Source organism: Copadichromis virginalis, linkage group LG7, assembly GCF_057382275.1.
Source record: "Copadichromis virginalis isolate Kocher_CV1m ecotype Utaka linkage group LG7, C_Virginalis_male_GT1.1, whole genome shotgun sequence".
Taxonomy (NCBI): domain Eukaryota; kingdom Metazoa; phylum Chordata; class Actinopteri; order Cichliformes; family Cichlidae; genus Copadichromis; species Copadichromis virginalis.
This window is the reverse complement of record NC_140624.1, coordinates 53724486-53741911: the sequence shown is the minus strand read 5'-3', so window position 1 is coordinate 53741911 and position 17426 is coordinate 53724486. Positions and strand designations below refer to the sequence as shown.

Below are 17426 nucleotides of genomic sequence, written 5' to 3'. Positions count from 1 at the left end.
TTTACATTATCTGACACTAGACTGACAGACACTGCAAGAAGTCTTTTCATAGCTTATTTATTTATAGGGGATGAATTTTAGCAATGACGAGAGGGATTGTGTTTGTGTAATACACCCTTAGCTATGGATGCCTTGAGCTGGTCAAACTGGTGATAACTTAGCACTGCCATTAGCACTTAGCAATCCTCTCATAATTTAGCTGTTAAAAAATATAACAAAACAAAAAGTAGCAATAGTAATTATGGCTGAAATCTTTAAAACAGTAGTTCAGGTAAGTTCACAGAGGATCTTTCCTATGTGCTATAATAGCATATATCTGCAATAAGCTAATATCAGAAAATGCTGTTACAGGTTGATTCAATTGCAAGTTGTTTGCAAATTAGAGTGCCAGATTTAGGTAAAGTATAGATCAGCCTATATGTAATGGACAGTCAGTACACCTCTTGCTTTAGTGATCCATTTATATAATCTTATGAAGCTTATGGACAGGGAATCTATCACAGTTAAATGTAGATAACATTCAGCTTGAAGAAATGAGAGATGATTATCAACTGACAGACTAAAATATAAATTCATTACAGTTCATTCAAATTGGGCATTTTCCAAAGTTCAAAGTTTCCTTCATTCCACAGACCGTGTTATATAAAGAATTAAAGAGCTTTATCCTCCAAAAAGAAGAAAAACAGCTCAGCAGGAACAATGGCTAATGTGTGTTTGCAGGATTAGCCACAAAGCAGCCTATTGGGTAGTAAAGGTAGAAGGGGGTGTAGTAATCAGATTAATGACTTCATGGTTTAATCAAGTTCTGTGCTAGTTCCTTCTCATTATGCTTCTTATTCTTGGTGCATTCTCGGAGTTTACACTGGCCCCTGTGAAATGAAAATGTTTGCGTATTAGGTATTATCAGGAGTCTTTGCACCACTGTATTCTGGATCTTCAAACTATCAGCACTCAATTATTATTCCAGGACAGGTTTTTCTTTTCTCTTTTATCCCAGTGAGACGGATTAATTTGCGACTTATTTTCCTATCCTGTTGCTTCATGAAAACAGTGACCATGTTGCGGAGAAGAAGTGAGTTTTTTGTTTTTCTGGACAGTGCTCTTTCTGTGATTACACAAAAAGAGGAACAGAAAGAAGAGCCACCGCTGAGCCCTAGTGACGAGTATCTACAGGTGCTACTGCAGATGAAAACGACCAGTGCTGTAAGTCAAGTATTTCTGACTTCAGTCATATTTGCACAGTGATTCGTTTAGTTCAGACAAACAGCAGGATTAGTCAAAGGTATGGGTAACAGTCATAAAGGGTTCTGATATACTGTCTGAGTGAAAGAAGAGACGCCAAGCTGCAGCAGAACTTTCCATTTGATGTCCAAACTTTCCTTCTTGAGTTGGCTATGACTAACAACTGACATGCAGAAATGTCCTGTTACATAAATGCCACACGAAGCTCTTCTTATTAAAGGAACAAACCTATGAGAGCTCATACTTCTTACCAGTGTTACAAGACAGAAGTAAATAACAAGATAGCACAGTAAAAAAAAACAACTATAGCTTAAAGCAAGAGTGCATTATGCACATGTGCATGAATCAACTTCCATCCTTAAATTTTCAGACCATCAGAGGAGTTATTTCTATAAATACCTGCAGTGCATGCAAACAAGAGTTGTTTTACGTAAGGTCATCCACCGCCTCAAACAGCTGTTCATATTTTACAGGAAGTTTTGCGTGTATGGTTGCTGCACATGTGTATTTGCCCTGGACACGTGTGCCTTGTACTTTCACAGTTATTTTCATATTACCTAACATGAGACAGTTGATAGCTGATCCTAAAAAGTGATAATAAAAATTGTTTTCATATCATCATCAGTTTTGCTGTTGTTGGTAAGGCTGAGGCAGGGGGGCACTGTATTTGAAGAGTGTTCTACCTGCTAGTCTTTTTTTGCTTTAATTCATTATGAGGACATAGGTAAATTTAGTGCTTACACCATAATAAGTCCTTTTAACCCAAGTTATGATGCCTCTGAGTGTACTTTCTTTCTTTAAAGTTGCCATTGCCCGTAAGTTTGCAGGTAGGCTACTTATTGACTTTTATAACTCACTGAATTTTGTGCTATTTATTTGTGCTATTTAAATACTCCACGCTGCAGCTGGTGGAGCTGTGATTGAATACGTGTACCATTTACAAAACTATTATTAGACCAAACCTACTTTGAAGTAATCATCATAATTTCACACTCAAAGCCTTAAACATTTAACATTAAAGTTAGTGTAACATCCTAACACAGACCGGCTTTTAGATGGTGTTTGATAATGATTTTGTTCATAGTTGGAGATAGGGCTGCCACGATTAGTCGACTAGTCACGATTATGTCGACTATTAAAATCGTCGACGACTAATTTAATAGTCGACGCATCGTTTGAAGCTTTGTAAGATCACAAAGGACGCAGGAATGAGTAGTAGGATTTAAGAGTGTAATAACGGACTGAAACAGAAGATGGCAGCACTGCATGTACAAGGATGCCAGCTGCCGTTAAACCCCGAAGAAGAAGAAGCTGTGTCCCAGAATTCATAGCGCAGCCCAGCGCAGTTGTCAACAATGGCGGCAGCTAGTTAGTTTTAACTTTACTCTTATTATTCTTTCTTGGTCACAAAATAAACGTTTAACATATTTTCAGGCGAGAATGTAGCTGTGTAAACCTCAAATATCTGCTCAGTTTATCAAGACACCACATATTTTCAAAAGCGCTCCGACGTTTTCGGAGACGTCTGTTACCCACTAGCTCGTTAGCTAGGCGGGGGCAAGGCTAACTAGAGCCGGTGAGAACACCGGACTCCCGGCAAATCGTTTTCAAACCCACCGCTGTCTTTCGCTAGTCAGGTTAAACATATATATAAGTCACTTAGATAACTTAAAAATGTTATTGTTTGGCTTTCTTTAGTATTTTATTTGTTCCTGAGTAAATCGGTTTGGCTGAGATTAAAGTTATAGTTTTTGCACAGCTAAAACTGTCAAGCAGACAGCTGATTATCAGAAGTGTGAGACGCTGGAGAATATACTCCGGTGTCCTGTTATATTTTAGAAAGCAAGGAGTTTATTAAACTTCACCGAAACAATCTGCAAATTTCATTAAAAATTAATAAACTACCATCTTGTCTTTATTTTTAGTTAGCACAAACACTTCAAGCTGTAAGCTAATGATAGTTATATAAGACCAGATGCTGCTGGTGCAATAAGCTGTACGCTGTACGTCCAATGGATGATGATCTGATTAGTCGACTAATCGCAAAAATAATCGGTGACTAGTCGACTATCAAAATAATCGTTTGTGGCAGCCCTAGTTGGAGACGAGTGACGAGTACCTACAGCTCGTGCTGCAGATGAAAATAATTTTGTTTTGAGCTGTAGTATGCAAACAAATGCAAAATTTACACTCGACTGCTTATTTTAACAAAATGAAGCAACACATCTGTGACCTGGTGTCAGGTAGTTTTCAGCTGACTAAAAGTAAACTTTCAGTAATTTTACTAATTAAGCCATTTGGTTTGGGGGGATTTGTTTACCACAGTTGTGAAAACACCTTGGATTTAAAGATGTAGCTCTTTAGTTTAAATCAATCGTGACCAATTTCTCCTCCTGGACTAGGGGGTCATACCGAGCTATGGAGGCATTGTTCCACCCCACTTTATTGGACAAAGCCTGATGTGTGTCAGAGAGAGGGTTTGGCATCTCCACCAAATATTTGTTCTTGCAGCTGAACGCCCACTGTCGTGAGGAGGCACAAGAAAACGCTGCATTGACCCACTCAGGGGGACATCAGTTTTCACTCCATCTCTGAGGGTGGTGCTTTTGTCTGGTCAGTAAAAAGCTGTATGTAACGTTCTGAATAATCACTTAATAAACCAGACCAGGACATTTTGTGCAACTTTGTTTTTTTTAAAGTTGAGGCTACATTTGGTAGAACAATTGGGCTATTTGTTTTTTTTCTTTCTTTCTTTGGTGTGACCCTCACAATTTAATGACCAGTTCTCAGTGAAAGCAGATTCTTCTCATTCGGGACGGGGTTTGTCAGCTAATGAGACTCAAAATAGTTTGCTCATATTTCCCGTGATTAGAGTTTAAAGCTGTTCTGATACCCATAACACTAGTTTGGTGTGAAACAAAACAAAAACCTCTGCAACTCAGTCAGTCAGTGGTCTGTGTAGGAATCCCCGTCATTATATACCTTGCATGATTCACTTCCACCAGCAAAAGTCTAGACAAGTAGAAAAGAAAGAGCTCCTCCTTTGACAGCACAGGCCTGCTGTTCTTGCTCTTCAGTCAACGCATTGACCCTTCAAAATAAAGGCAAAAGCATCCATGGACTTTTGCACTGCTCCCTCTCTAGGTGAGCATCTGTCTCCTCGACCTCTCCGGGTTACCCTCTGTGCTCGTGTGACCTCATCACTTTCTGTTCTTTCTTTTCATTCAAAGCCTTTCAGTGGGTGGTTAGACTCCTTATGTTTAAAGTTGAAATCCGATTAAAGGCTTAATTGGAATTTTGCAATTGCATAAATAAAAAAAATAAAAAGCGATGCATCAAAATAATTTCAGTAAAACATTTCCCAGTGGGGACTTATTGTTATTTTTAATTTATTTTTCATTTACTGTAGAATTGATTACGTTGCAGAGAGAAATAAATGAAGCACATTATACAAACTCTTTACTAACAAAACAAAGCCAAACATAATTCATACTTTCATTTTTTAAAGTTATTAGTCTGTAATTCCTTTTCATGTTCTTTCCTCTGAGTTGACAAGTGAAATAGCCCCCCCTCGCCCCTTTTTCTTTATTCTTGTGCTTTAATGGCATATTGATTTTTACTGTGATCAGCAGAGCAGCAAACTGACCTCTTCAGGGTTGGTATGAGTCCAGTAATATAAGAAGTGTGCCCAGAAGTTTGCTGATGTAACACAGGGCCTGTTTCAGGTGCTTTTTCCATGATCTCATTATCCTGGCTGTACAAAAGGAGAGATATCTATGCTAAACGGTTTCCTTTTGGTGCTCCCTGCATTCCTTCATGAAGTGAAAAGTCTAGGGCTGTCCTAAATACTCACATTTAGCTTAGCAGCTTTGGTAGTAATCAAAAGCAAATATCTCAATCTTTAACCTCTTAAGCCCCAAGCCTAACTGATCTCCTGCCTTTTGCCCCCGTATCAGGGGGCGTTGGGGCTTAAGAGGTTAACAAAACCTGGGGAGCAGGGTGCTAAAGATGATTGATCTGATGCCTTGTTCTTTAAACATAATTTTTTATTTTAGGCTAATTATTTTAATTGTTGATTCTAAGCTTACTAAATATCTGAATGTAAGCGTGCTGATACTCTCTACTGTCTGCTGCTGAAGAAAGGAGAACAGACAGTAGGCCAGAAAATAATTTTTCTGCTTCAATACTATTTGTATATGACTTTACTGCATTTCTTTTGACAGTTAAAGAAATATATACTGCTTAAAAGGTGCATTTGTTATTCAAAATCATTCAGTGGTTAGGAACTGATTATTAGGATAAGACTATTTTATTGTTTCCCATAGGATAGATAATAAAATCTTCATAGATTAGGCCACTGTTACATCCAAAAACGCGTAACATCAAAGATAACAAAAAACCCTGAATGGATTACTCCAAATCCCTTCAAATAGCTCTTATTGCTAATGTTGTTACGATAAGAAAAGAAGCCCCTTCTTTCAGTTGAAGGAAGAAGTGTAAGGTATACATCATGGAAGCAATGAAATGACCTGGAAATTTTTATTTTAAAGCTACTGAGACCCAGATTGGGTCAAAAGATTAGTTTTGACTTTAAATACCACTAAATTCATAGCAATTGTGAAATTTAGCCTGAGGTCTTCGTGAGGTTTGATTTAATTACACTGGTTTTCAAAAGCTCTGCTATTATCAGAGAGGTTGGAGTGATATTTTAAGGGCCTGAATGTTGGTGTTTGAATTTTTTTTTTTTTTTAATACTAGTCACTGTTCATATATAACTTGTGCCCTTTTTTTCATTAGATTTTGCATAGAGGGAGAAGTTCCAACCACATAATATCATATATTGTTTACAAAGTGAAATATTTCTGTGAATTTAATCCAACAGGAATTTGTAACCATTCCAGTGAAACTGGCTCATCTTTGCCTCAGATGAGTTGATGTGTTGAGAAAGCCTGTCTTTAAATGGGGAGCAAGGCAATGGCCTGGGCCTTTATTATTTGTGGGATTGCAAAAGTTGTTGTTCAATAGTATGTATTAGTTCAGATTAAGTGGCAGTCTGATACCTGCACTGCAATCTTCCTAAAACGCTCAAGAATAACTAGAGTTTATGAGGCTGACCCTTATACAGATATGCATTAGTTTTCTTACAGCCCATGGACCACCTACGTAAATTTAGTAACTGCTAATGTTCCCTTTGTTCTCAGTTTGAATCTGTTTTCCATTTCCTGAATAATAAAAAACATTTAGTCACACAGTTATATTTATTTTCTTTTACATACGACCACACTAGTACATGTGGCTCACTGACTGGGACGGTATCCTGAAAAAATAAGTGCAGTGGACCTGGGTCATCTCCTGAAGGGATTACAGCATATTGGCTTTGATAGCAATAAAGTCAGGTGTCCGAGGCAGCAGATGAAAGGATGGTTGTCATAAGGTATTAGTACAAGGGGCAGTAGGAGGATTAATGGAATGGATTGTTTCAAATTTAATGTCTGTTAGAGGTTTTGTTTGTATTCAAACCACTTTTGTTATCATATTCCGTATTTCTACTTGAATTTTTCTCGTGTTTTTTAGGGCTACGACTAATTACACTTGATTGAATTTTGGCAGTCATTCATTTAGTGTGTTCCGTGTCAAAAACTAGTTACGTTTTCACAATTCTGCAGAGCAAATGTATGTATTATATTGGCTAATATTGGCTTAGTTGACTGGTGTCGGTCTTTTGGCAAGTAGCATGACATTTAATCAGAGATGGTGAGCAATTTGAATCTGTTGGGTCACATCTATTTTGTGATTCCTAAATCAGACATGTGGAGACCTTGCCCAAAAAGAGCCAGCACCAAGATACATAAGTCAGTCATGTGGAGGTTCAGCTTCAGCTGTGCAGTGACAGGCCTGTTTCTTGTTATTGTAATAAACAGTGTTGTGAAAAAGTCTTTGCTCCATACTGGTTTACTATTATTTTTGTATGTTTGTCACAATTAAATGTTTTAGATCATCAAACAAATTAAATAAGATAACACAAATGTAAACAAAAGGTCTAATGTCACACTTTTTCACACAGGGCTATATAGGTTTGGATGTTTCTCTCCCTTAATAATAAACACATTCATAATGTAGCATAAGTGTATGCTTTAAAAACTTTTTTGTGGCTTACTAGTTCTTTAAATTGAATCAGCGTCTTCAATGGTCTCATGGGATTAGCATCTCTGCTCATCACGTTGACATTGTGGTTTGAGCCATCATCTTGTGAATGCACATGCATAGTGGAAGTTTTAAAGTTTTTAATTGAGCAGTTCTATATATGCATGTTTTATGTTCCTCTATCCATTGAAATGAAAGTTATGCCTGAGTCTACATTCATATAAATAGAGCCTTCAAAATACCTGACCTTTTATTTGATGCCTGTCAAGTAGAGGTACTTACTTTGAAATATGTGGGGTCAAAACCTCCCAGCAGAAAGGTTTAAGTCTGCCCCACCTGATACGTTTGGGAAGTCAGTAACTCCAGTTTATCAATAAAACCAGCTTGAGATGCTCCTGTTGTTGAGATCATGGCATTACAATACAGGATTGAAAATGTGGTGTGACCTAATGATAAAGTATGAGTATATGCTTGTGTCTTACTTTCACATAATGCATTTCTTTCTTTGATCGCACTCTCTTCTAATTCATAATTTATTAATACACTTTTTCTCTTGTAGCCTGCAAATTGCTTGGTTGATGGCTTTTCCATTTTACTTCAGGAAGTGTCTCTTGATTCGTGATCTCAGAATGACTCATCATTATCATGGATCCATTTTTTTATTTATTTTTTTATTTTTTTAAATTAGATAAATGGTAAAGTGAACAAGGTGACAATGTTTACAAGACCCCAGCAATGTGGGCTAGTCCCTCTTGTAATTTTAATCCCCTCGCATATAATCCCGCCTCTTCTGCCATTTCCATTCTTTTCATGACCCCTCCCTCTTTTTTTCCGCTCTCTCTCACTGTCCTCTCTCATCCCACTTATTCCACCTTACGGCTGATGGAGCATTAAGCCTGAATGCTGTGGGCAGCCATAGCTTCAGATTCAGAGCGTGCACTTGAGTGAGCCACTGCTGCGCGAGTTCCTCCCCTGGTCTTTCACATTCTTGCTGTTTCTGGATAATCAGAACTGGCCAGTTTCTGTTGTTATTGTGTAGAAGTGGGGGTTCATTGTTCCCCATAACGTTACCCCTTTAACTGTGGATATCTAGAGCATGGTCTTGTGGATGGCCTCTCCAAATTAACCACAGCTTTTTGGTGCTCTAATTTGGAGGACATCGGATGGACATTTTCTGGATTTGGATATTTTTGAATGATTCCACGACGAGACACAGTGGATAAGATGGTGCCCCTACAAAAAAGGGTAATCTGAGTTATGTGTGCAGAGGAGGAGAGGAGGGTTTTGTGTGCATGATGTGGGTGCAGCTATTCGTGCTTATTGTTTTCTGTTTTGTGCCCTGAATGCTGGATGTCTGTAATAATTTTCATCATGAAGTAAATATTGTTAATTGCTTTAATTGGAACATGGCGTCTCAGAGTGAGCATGTGCTTGGGTGATAACAACAAGCAGTGGATGGGTGTCTGAAAGTTTAGACTTTAGGATTGATGAGGCAGAGTTTAATTTCAGTAAAAATGTGTAAATCTGTTGATTTCATCTTCTGCTGAGTGGCTCGTTGATGAGGAGTGATTGCTCATTGAAACTGACTAACAATGCAGAGTGCACCGCTACCCCTCACCCTCATCCTTCTCACTCCATTGTTTTTGCTTGAGTAGCAGTTAATTGTGTGAAGGCTTGTTCAAAGGTGTGCAAGAAATTTTGATCACCCTCTAGACAACATTTTGTGGCTTCAGTAAAGCTAGAAATATATTTTCCTGAAGTGTTTGAATATTTTGCACTTCTAACAAATAAGCCAGTTTAACACACCTTCTCATAGGCTACACTAAGCCTCTTAAACTTTTCATCACCACAACCACTTCCTGTGTCTAAGGTAAGAAAGCGCACTTTGTGGAGGATGTTCTAAAGTGCCCTGCATGGTTTGCGTTGAGAATTAGAAAGAACTTTTTGCACTGTGCTTAAGAGCAATTATCTGCACTCAGGAAGACTACCGACATGTTAGAAGAGAGGATGGGAGATTGTTGGAGCCGCACTAAGGTTGTCCGTGTCTTCTTTGTTGTTCACCTTTGGAATTATTTTGTAATTCTCTTGGAATTAAGCATACGATTGTTAGTGAAACTTTGCACGTATGTAAATCGATATTCCAGATGAAGGCTTTTCTTTTTTGAAGTGATGAATTTCAAGACGTGACCTCAGCCAACTAAAGGCTCATTTTTTCCTCACAAGTCATGAACGAATCATGAAGAATGAGTTCAGTCTGAACAGCTGTGTTTGGTTATCAGTAGTGAGGATTGCTGCTGCTGCTACTGCTGCTTGTTTTTACTATGAGCTCTACTTTTTCTCTGTGACAGACCACAATTTGAAATTAAATTAAGAGTAGCAAGGGGAAACTTGCTGGAAAATTACTCGGTGTCAGGAGGAAAGTTGCAGGCTTATTCCAGGAAACACGTCCTTTGAAGAGTTTAAATCACAATTTAGGTTGTTTGAGATCAATTACTGAGAACAAACCAATGCGTGGCCTGTGGGAAGCCAGATGAGCAGTAGTCTACAAACAGAAGTTAAATTTTAATAAACTTAATGATTAGTATGAGCAGTGCTCAACTGCAAAGGTAAAAATGCAAGTGGGCCAGAGTAAGTGAGCAAAAGATCGACAGTAGGTCCCTTGCAGTGCCGTCATTGAACTGATTGAATCGTTTGTAATGCTTAACTTTCTTATTACAATGTAAATGGCATTACAGAGTGCTTTATTTTCCTTCTTGAATGATGTAATCACCATCTTCTTCTTTTCTGCAGGATCAGTTTGACAACTTGGAAAAGCATACACAGTGGGGGATCGAGTTTGTGGAAAAGTACACCAAATTTGTCAAGGAGAGATCAGAAATTGAAATCAACTATGCAAAACAGATTAGGTGAGTATTTAAGTTTACTCAGAATCACATTGTGGGTTGCAGAAGCAGTTGTAATAATGGTGAATGTTTTCCTCTTGATGACATAGATAAAAAAGACACACACAGAAACAGACACTACAGCAGGATTTGACCTACCGAAGTGCCCTTGAGACTGAATCTTAAACACCACATTTTGAAGCTGACCTTGACCTCTGGCTTCCCATAGGAAGAGGAGACTAAATGAACAATCCCATGTGGGAAACCGTGCATTGGAATACAAGTTATCAAGAAATTCTCTTATTTTCACAGCAGTGTTGTTGTTTGCCTGCAAGGAAGCAGAATTACCTTATGTAACTGCAGAACCAAACATGCAAGCGGAAGAGGTTGTCTATTCCCCTCCATCCTTTTTGTCTGTGAAGAGTCTGTCTGCTGCTTTGCACTCTCTCCTGCGTGCTGTCTGATTGTGTTGCTAGCTTCAGTTTCAGGCAAGAGGAAGTCAGGTTGTGGGGGAAGGGGGTGAAGCTTGTGTTTCCATAGAGATTACTAGGTATCAGCATTATCAACCCCAGGTCTGACCCAGATTTTTTTCCCCCTCCAATCACAAGTGTTGGTCCCGCCCCCTCCACTGTGTTTTGCTGCAGTCACTTATTTTTTTCAGGGGAAGTAGTGGGAGTGTATTCGGTCCTGCATTGACAGGATGCGCTTCACAAGACCTCTTGCATCCATGCACAGTGGGAGATACCCCCCAAATCCACAATCCTCCTATTTAAAGAGGCCAGGCAATATGGCTAATGCTTTAAGTATTGACCCCCAACCCCCAGTTTCACAGAATCTAGCCACTACCATTCCAGTATTCACAATGAAGGCCTCTGTAACACGCCCTGTGATCCTGTATGCAGACCTTGCCATGCCTGTTTCTTGATAATTAAGTCAGCTTGAGATAATAGGACTATCTGTCTGTGTTTATATGCATGCATTACCTACATATCTCTGTATTCACTAACTTTTCAGACCTAAATACGGACACATGCAAACAGAGGTGTTTTTTTAATTGGTGCATATAGTTTTCCTAACTATTAATTTTGTTCTGTTCTTTTCTTTCTGCAAATCTGCTAAGTAATAATGTTGAACTTTAAGTATTTAAGGTCCTCTTTTATTGTCTGGATCATTTTAATGTAGGGCTGCTCGATTATGGCAAAAATGATAATCACGATTATTTTCACTGAAATTGAGATCACGATTATTTGACGATATTTATTTAACCCTTTAAGACCTACTATAGAACCAAGTCCACCAGAGCTTATATTATTTTTTTTATATGCTGTAGTGCCATTTGTGGGAGCATTTCAAGTTGCTATACATCAATACAACTGTTATAGCCCATATTTTAATAATATGTATGCATTAAGTCCATAGTAATTACATAAATTGCAAAAAAGTGCAATAAACTACAAAAAAAATTGAAAATCGCTTTTGTTTTGTTTACATATATTTCTACTTGGAGAAATTTAAGAGGTTTATCCCTCAAAACTTTAAATACAATAAAGTTGCAAAAAATAGTTTACAACAACAGGAAATTTATTTTGAGTGTCTTCATAGTTTTATTTTGGAGATACAGCAATTTTTATATACTGCAGGAAAAACAAAAAACAATCCTATGATGCAAATTTGCAAAGAAAACAGCATGTGCATCATTTCACTGTGGGAAGTGTTACGAACAGCTGATAGGAACGGCAAAGCGTGTTTCTGGAATATTATGTTTTTGTTCCTGCAAGCGCTTTTTATGCAATTTTTGCAAAGCTATATGTGGAACGAAACCGTGACCGAGGACAAGCTGATGGCATAAGATGTAAGTACAACTCCTCCGGTTTCATATGCAAAACAAATTATTGCGCTAGCTTACACGGTTCAGGTTCTACAGGGATTTAACAATAGTTACGCAAAACGGAGCATGCAGCTCTGACCGGCTTTAAAGGGTTAACAATGACTTTAAAAAAATAATATAAAATAGTGTGCAACACCACTGAAGTTTTTTTTTTTAAACTCTCTTTTCAACCAACGGCAGTCACTCTCCAAATAACTTCTGCTTAGCTTTCCGAGCTTCCCTCGGGTCCTCTTAATCAGCGGTCTCCAACCTTTTTTGCGCCACGGACCGGTTTATGCCCGACAATATTTTCACGGACCGGCCTTTAAGGTGTCGCGGATAAATGAGGGAGGGGCTAATAATCGGCTCAGTCATTTTTAATGATCGTTGAAAGCCCAGATCGTAATCGTGATTAAAATTCGATTAATTGAGCAGCCCTATTTTAATGGCATGTAAAATACATTGCCTCAGTTAAATAAAATTAGTTAAATTAAAGCACCGCATTAGTAAAATAAGGTGGACCTAAGGTGGGCTTGTATGTAAACAAATATAGATATCCAATAATTCTGTTAGTTACTAGCATCTGTCACTGTGTGTTCCGCTCATCTAGCTATAGTAGGTTTATTGACCTGGAGGCTCTCCAGATGGTCCGAATGTTTTCAGGGCTTACTGTTATCTAGCATACACATATACACACAGATATATGTGCATATCAACATGCTTGACAGAAAAGCTAAAATGAGATAGTTAGGACATTAAGACAGAGGTTTTGCGACTCATTGAGTTTTCTATTGTTTTCAACACACTGGTTCTTTGTTGTGGTGCTACTTGGCCATACCTCAGGACTAATTACCCTCTGTAATCAACTTGATTTGTGACATCAGGTATAATCTATTGGGCACACTCATGCTAAAAAAAATGCAGAGCTCTTAAATCTAATAAACTAATGGAACTAATCCTTTGATCTAGTCCTCCTTTCTCCCAGCTGTGTTGCTGGGCAGATTTTTCAGGCTCAGAGGTAACGTCTTTAATCACAGTAGACAACTTGATAAGTCACAACAGGAAATGCACAGGTGTATTTAAAGACATTGCTTAACCTTGTGCAAGTTTATAGTTATGGTTTAACTTGCTGGGTTGCATATGAATCAGTTTTTTAATTTAAAAAAAAATAATTCAAATAATTCTTTGTTCACCCAGATGTTATATCTGGGTGAACAAAGACTCACATTTTATATTCCTCTAGGCCAAAGGATTAAGAGAGAAAATGTTTGTCAGATCAATAAGCCTGCAGAAATGGGCCAATTATGGGGGAGGAATCATCAATAAGTGAGGCCACAGTTTTAACACAGTTGCAACAAATGCTTCGTGAAACATATGAAACACTTTGCTTTTCTAAAGAACTGAATGCCATGTATGACTATAAATCTACTTTACACCATTTCATCACCATACCAACCACACTGCACCAATCCATGAATAATCCTCTTTCCCTGAATTGGTGTAAACATGCACAATGCTTCAGTGTAGTCATTGCAGGGGCAGTGCATTAATGCCCCACCCTCCTCTCCCCTAGAGTCCAGTCTGGAGTAATCCAAATCAAAGTGGGAATAAAATCTTGCTGAAAACACACTGGTAGAGGGAGAAAATGTTATCAACTGCTTCAGAGATTTTGCCTCAGTAACGGTACAGAAAAATATGGAGACATATCCTCTTAAGTTGCCCCAAACCCCATTTAACCATCCTCATTTAAAGCTAGTTGTTACCCTAGTTTCAACACATTTGCTAAATATGTTGCTGAGTTGAGTGGGACACATACAGTCTGACACGTGGCTTCTGGCTGTGAGTGAATGAATGAGTGAGTGGGAGCTAGGGCTATAATTAGAGGTTGGGTGAAAAGGAGAGAGAGATAGGCACATAGATCTGCCTAGCAACAGTGCAAACACCACTGGAAAGTCGTGTGGGGGATGTGGGTATGAGGGAGCTGGATGGAGTTCATGCAGACCCACATTATATCTTTCTTAATACATTTATTATTTATTTCGGCATGAATTAAGCAAGCTCTTGTGCAAGCTGAGGCATTTAGGTCCCAACACTGAACAAACTGCTGGAATCCCAGATCAAACACAGTCACCAATGACTGTAATCAGCTCTTTGCATCAGTTTACATTGACATGGTGTAATAATTTGGACAATAATGCCACCAAAGGTTCATGACATTAGACTGGAAAATTTCACTTTCTCCTTTTCATGTCTTTTCTCTGTATGAGTTAACAAATTTGTGGCTTTTTCATTTTGGTATGTCTTTTTTTTGTTAGTCCACAGCTTGGATATGCATTTTTAATTTGACAACAGTTCCTCTAAATTAGACAAAGGATCCTAAAGTGCAAGCACAAAGTGTGCTCAAATCTTTCAGAACATTGAGTATGTTATTATGATTTGGTGACAGAGTCCCAGTTGGCTGATAATGAGTCTGGCACAGTGTCTTTATGAAACGAGTGACATGATGTACTGTAGCCTGCAATGCATCACGTTGCTGGGCTGCATGAAAGACAGTGATAAATGCTGCTGTAATGACATTAAAGGTTGTTATTTGTGTTCCACACACAAACACAACCATGCATCTATAGTTACAACCATGTTTTATTTCATCTTTACACATCCCTGTTCACTATATGTCTCATTTTCCCTCCCCCTCTCGGCCCTGCTCTAGTCACGTACTGCTAACATACAGCCAGAGTCAAAACAAGGGTAATGGCTGCTTTAGAACAGCTTTATTCTGGTGACTGGCTCTGCATGCATGCTCCTTAAGGGCAATGATTTATGACATGAAGAGAGAGACCATAGCAGCAGGAGCAGAAAGCACTCTGCTGGATTGAATGGTGTACTTGAATGATCCTTTGGCAGGTCCATAAGGGCAGTGTCAGGGAAATATAATGGCAGGGGTGCACTACTGGTCTGAAGATAGGGCTCTTTGTAAGAGTTCCAGTAAGGAATATCTGACTGGAATCTTTTTCTTTACAGGAATCTATCAAAGAAATATCAGCCCAAGAAGAACTCCAAAGAAGAAGAAGAGAGCAAGTAAGTTAAATGATGCTGCATACGAGGTAAAAGGAATGCTGTGAAATTTTGAGGTGGAGAGAAGAGCCAGCAATTTTTTAATGAGTAGAAATCACTGGAAACATTTAATAGAAATATATAAAGTCATAAAGCATCATTTAAATGGGGATTTGTTATGTTTTTGCTGTAGTCTTGTATATAATTGGCAGATATGAGAGTGGTATCCTCTCATTATCTCTGTATTTAAAAACATTTAACTATTCCTTTACTTGTTCTCACAGAGGTCGTTTTCTTTCAAAAATGAGCCATGTTTTTGGTAGCCATGTCTTTCCTCTGACTTCATTTCCTGTGGCCCACTAGGTACACCTTCTGTCGAGCCTTCCTAACAACACTGAACGAGTTAAATGATTACGCAGGTCAACACGAAGTTATTTCTGAGAACCTGACATCTCTTATCATCACCGAACTTGCGCGCTACCTACAAGAACTCAAGACTGAGAGAAAATCGGTGAGAGCTTTTGATATCAGATCTTTGGTTATTTTCTTTTTCTCGGTATTTGATTTCTGTTTCTTCTATTCCTCTGTTCCTATGCCATAAAAAACAAACTTTGACTTCAGACAATAGGATATGTTTAAGGAAAACAGACACAATGGGCTTTTTAACAGTGCTTCCCCTTTGCATGTTCTGTTCTCCATGAACCGAGGTCATCCCAGAGTAAATATAGATACACCCAAAGGCTCACCAGAAGAGCAAAACGTGACTGAGTGAGTCCTTTTTATGGAACACAGTCTTCGTCTCTCTGTCATTACACACTTATTCCTTCTTTTAAACCAACTAAATATCGGTACACCACATGCTATTCTTAAACATTTAAATCACTTTTATCATTACCATTATAAAGTGATTAGAAAGAGTGGTGCACTTGCATTGTGTGATGCATAGAAATCAAAGAGTGGTGGAAGAGCAGAAAGCGAGAGAGAGGATGAGACCTAGCCACCTGGGAAAGTGTTCTGAAAATCTTTCATGAGCTCTTTTGTCTTGGAAGTCCTGCTGGGGGAACTGGAGTGGAAACCCAAAACCAGAGTGCTGCTCAAAGGCTCAGTGACCTTTTTTTAGATTGCGTTTTCATTCGCACAGGCACAGACATCAAGGCTCCTACATTTAGTCTAATGCAGGCCATTTACATTTAGTCTATGGACCACATCATTAGTGATCATAATGAATTTTAAGCTAAGTTTTAGATGGAGATGCTACAGAAAAAAACGGGAATTTCCCATATTTGCAAAGAGAAATCACACACCCCCAATTCATTTTTTACTTTGGTTTAGCCTGCTTCATACAGCAAAGATCACATACAGACTTCAGATTTGTCTCTTGTTGTAAAGGTTGATTAGAGAGACTCCTGCTGCTCGCAGGCTGCAGAATGTCACTTTGACCCCACTGTTCCTTCTCATTTCTCTGCACAGTTCCTCTTTTTCTACTCTATTTAATTCTTAAATATATCTGTTTGTCCCTTTTTGACCCTTTCTCATCCTTTTTACCCATTCTTTTCTTTAGTCATGTGTCTTGACTAAAGAAGCCTAAAGCAGTATATCTTCAGTTAGCTAGTACTGGGGGTTCCCCTTCATAGCATAGCCATAAAACAAGTTTTATGGCTATGCTATATCCCCTGTCCAGATCAGATAGCTTGTTCTGTACAGAGGATCATTTCATCTAAATTCATTGGGTTTCTCATGTTTTGTACAGTGTCCTTGTGGAGTAAATTTAACCTGTTAAGCTTTCAGTCATTTAAATGATTTTGCATTGAGATTCAAAAGCACATTCATACAACTCCTGAGTACTGGGGTGTGACTTTGGCTTATTTTAAGTGTTGAAAAGCCTGCTATAGAAAAACATAGCACTACCAGAGAAAGTGATATATTGGGTGTTGTTTGTAAAGCCCCCAGCTTCCTATCATCCACTTTTCCCCCCTTATTTCTAAGCACTACTCAGTGTCCCCTCTGCAGCATTTTGTTTGTGTTAGACAAAGCCGTGTAGGCAGACCCAGACAGTGGGATTAGAGGCTGAAGCTGGCCCCTCCAGGGTTTATAGGAAGCTTATTGCGCAGGTAAAAGCCACATTACAAACCCGGAAATGAAAAAAAAAAACCTCATTAAGTTCTCATATGGACTTGTTTTGTAACTTTCTACACTTCCCCTTTGCTGTCTTCTTGAGTGAATCGCTTGCTAAACTC

General features: G+C 38.5%; 1 protein-coding gene across 15 annotated transcripts in view; it reads left to right on the top strand.

The window, feature by feature from the left end:
- Window positions 1–17426, top strand: part of fnbp1b (formin binding protein 1b) — a 61442-nt gene that overhangs the window by 13779 nt on the left and 30237 nt on the right. For 3 of the 15 annotated variants that reach the window (XM_085464159.1, XM_085464160.1, XM_085464162.1), the window contains exons 1-4: window positions 8299–8631; window positions 10177–10292; window positions 15157–15213; window positions 15553–15700. In XM_085464159.1, the coding sequence (XP_085320285.1) occupies window positions 8581–8631; window positions 10177–10292; window positions 15157–15213; window positions 15553–15700 (372 nt within the window). In that variant the 5' untranslated portion in view covers window positions 8299–8580. Of the gene's footprint in view, window positions 1–8297; window positions 8632–9291; window positions 9421–10176; window positions 10293–15156; window positions 15214–15552; window positions 15701–17426 lie in introns of those variants that run through there. The other 12 variants (XM_085464164.1, XM_085464157.1, XM_085464163.1 and 9 more) reach the window with 9 other exon arrangements.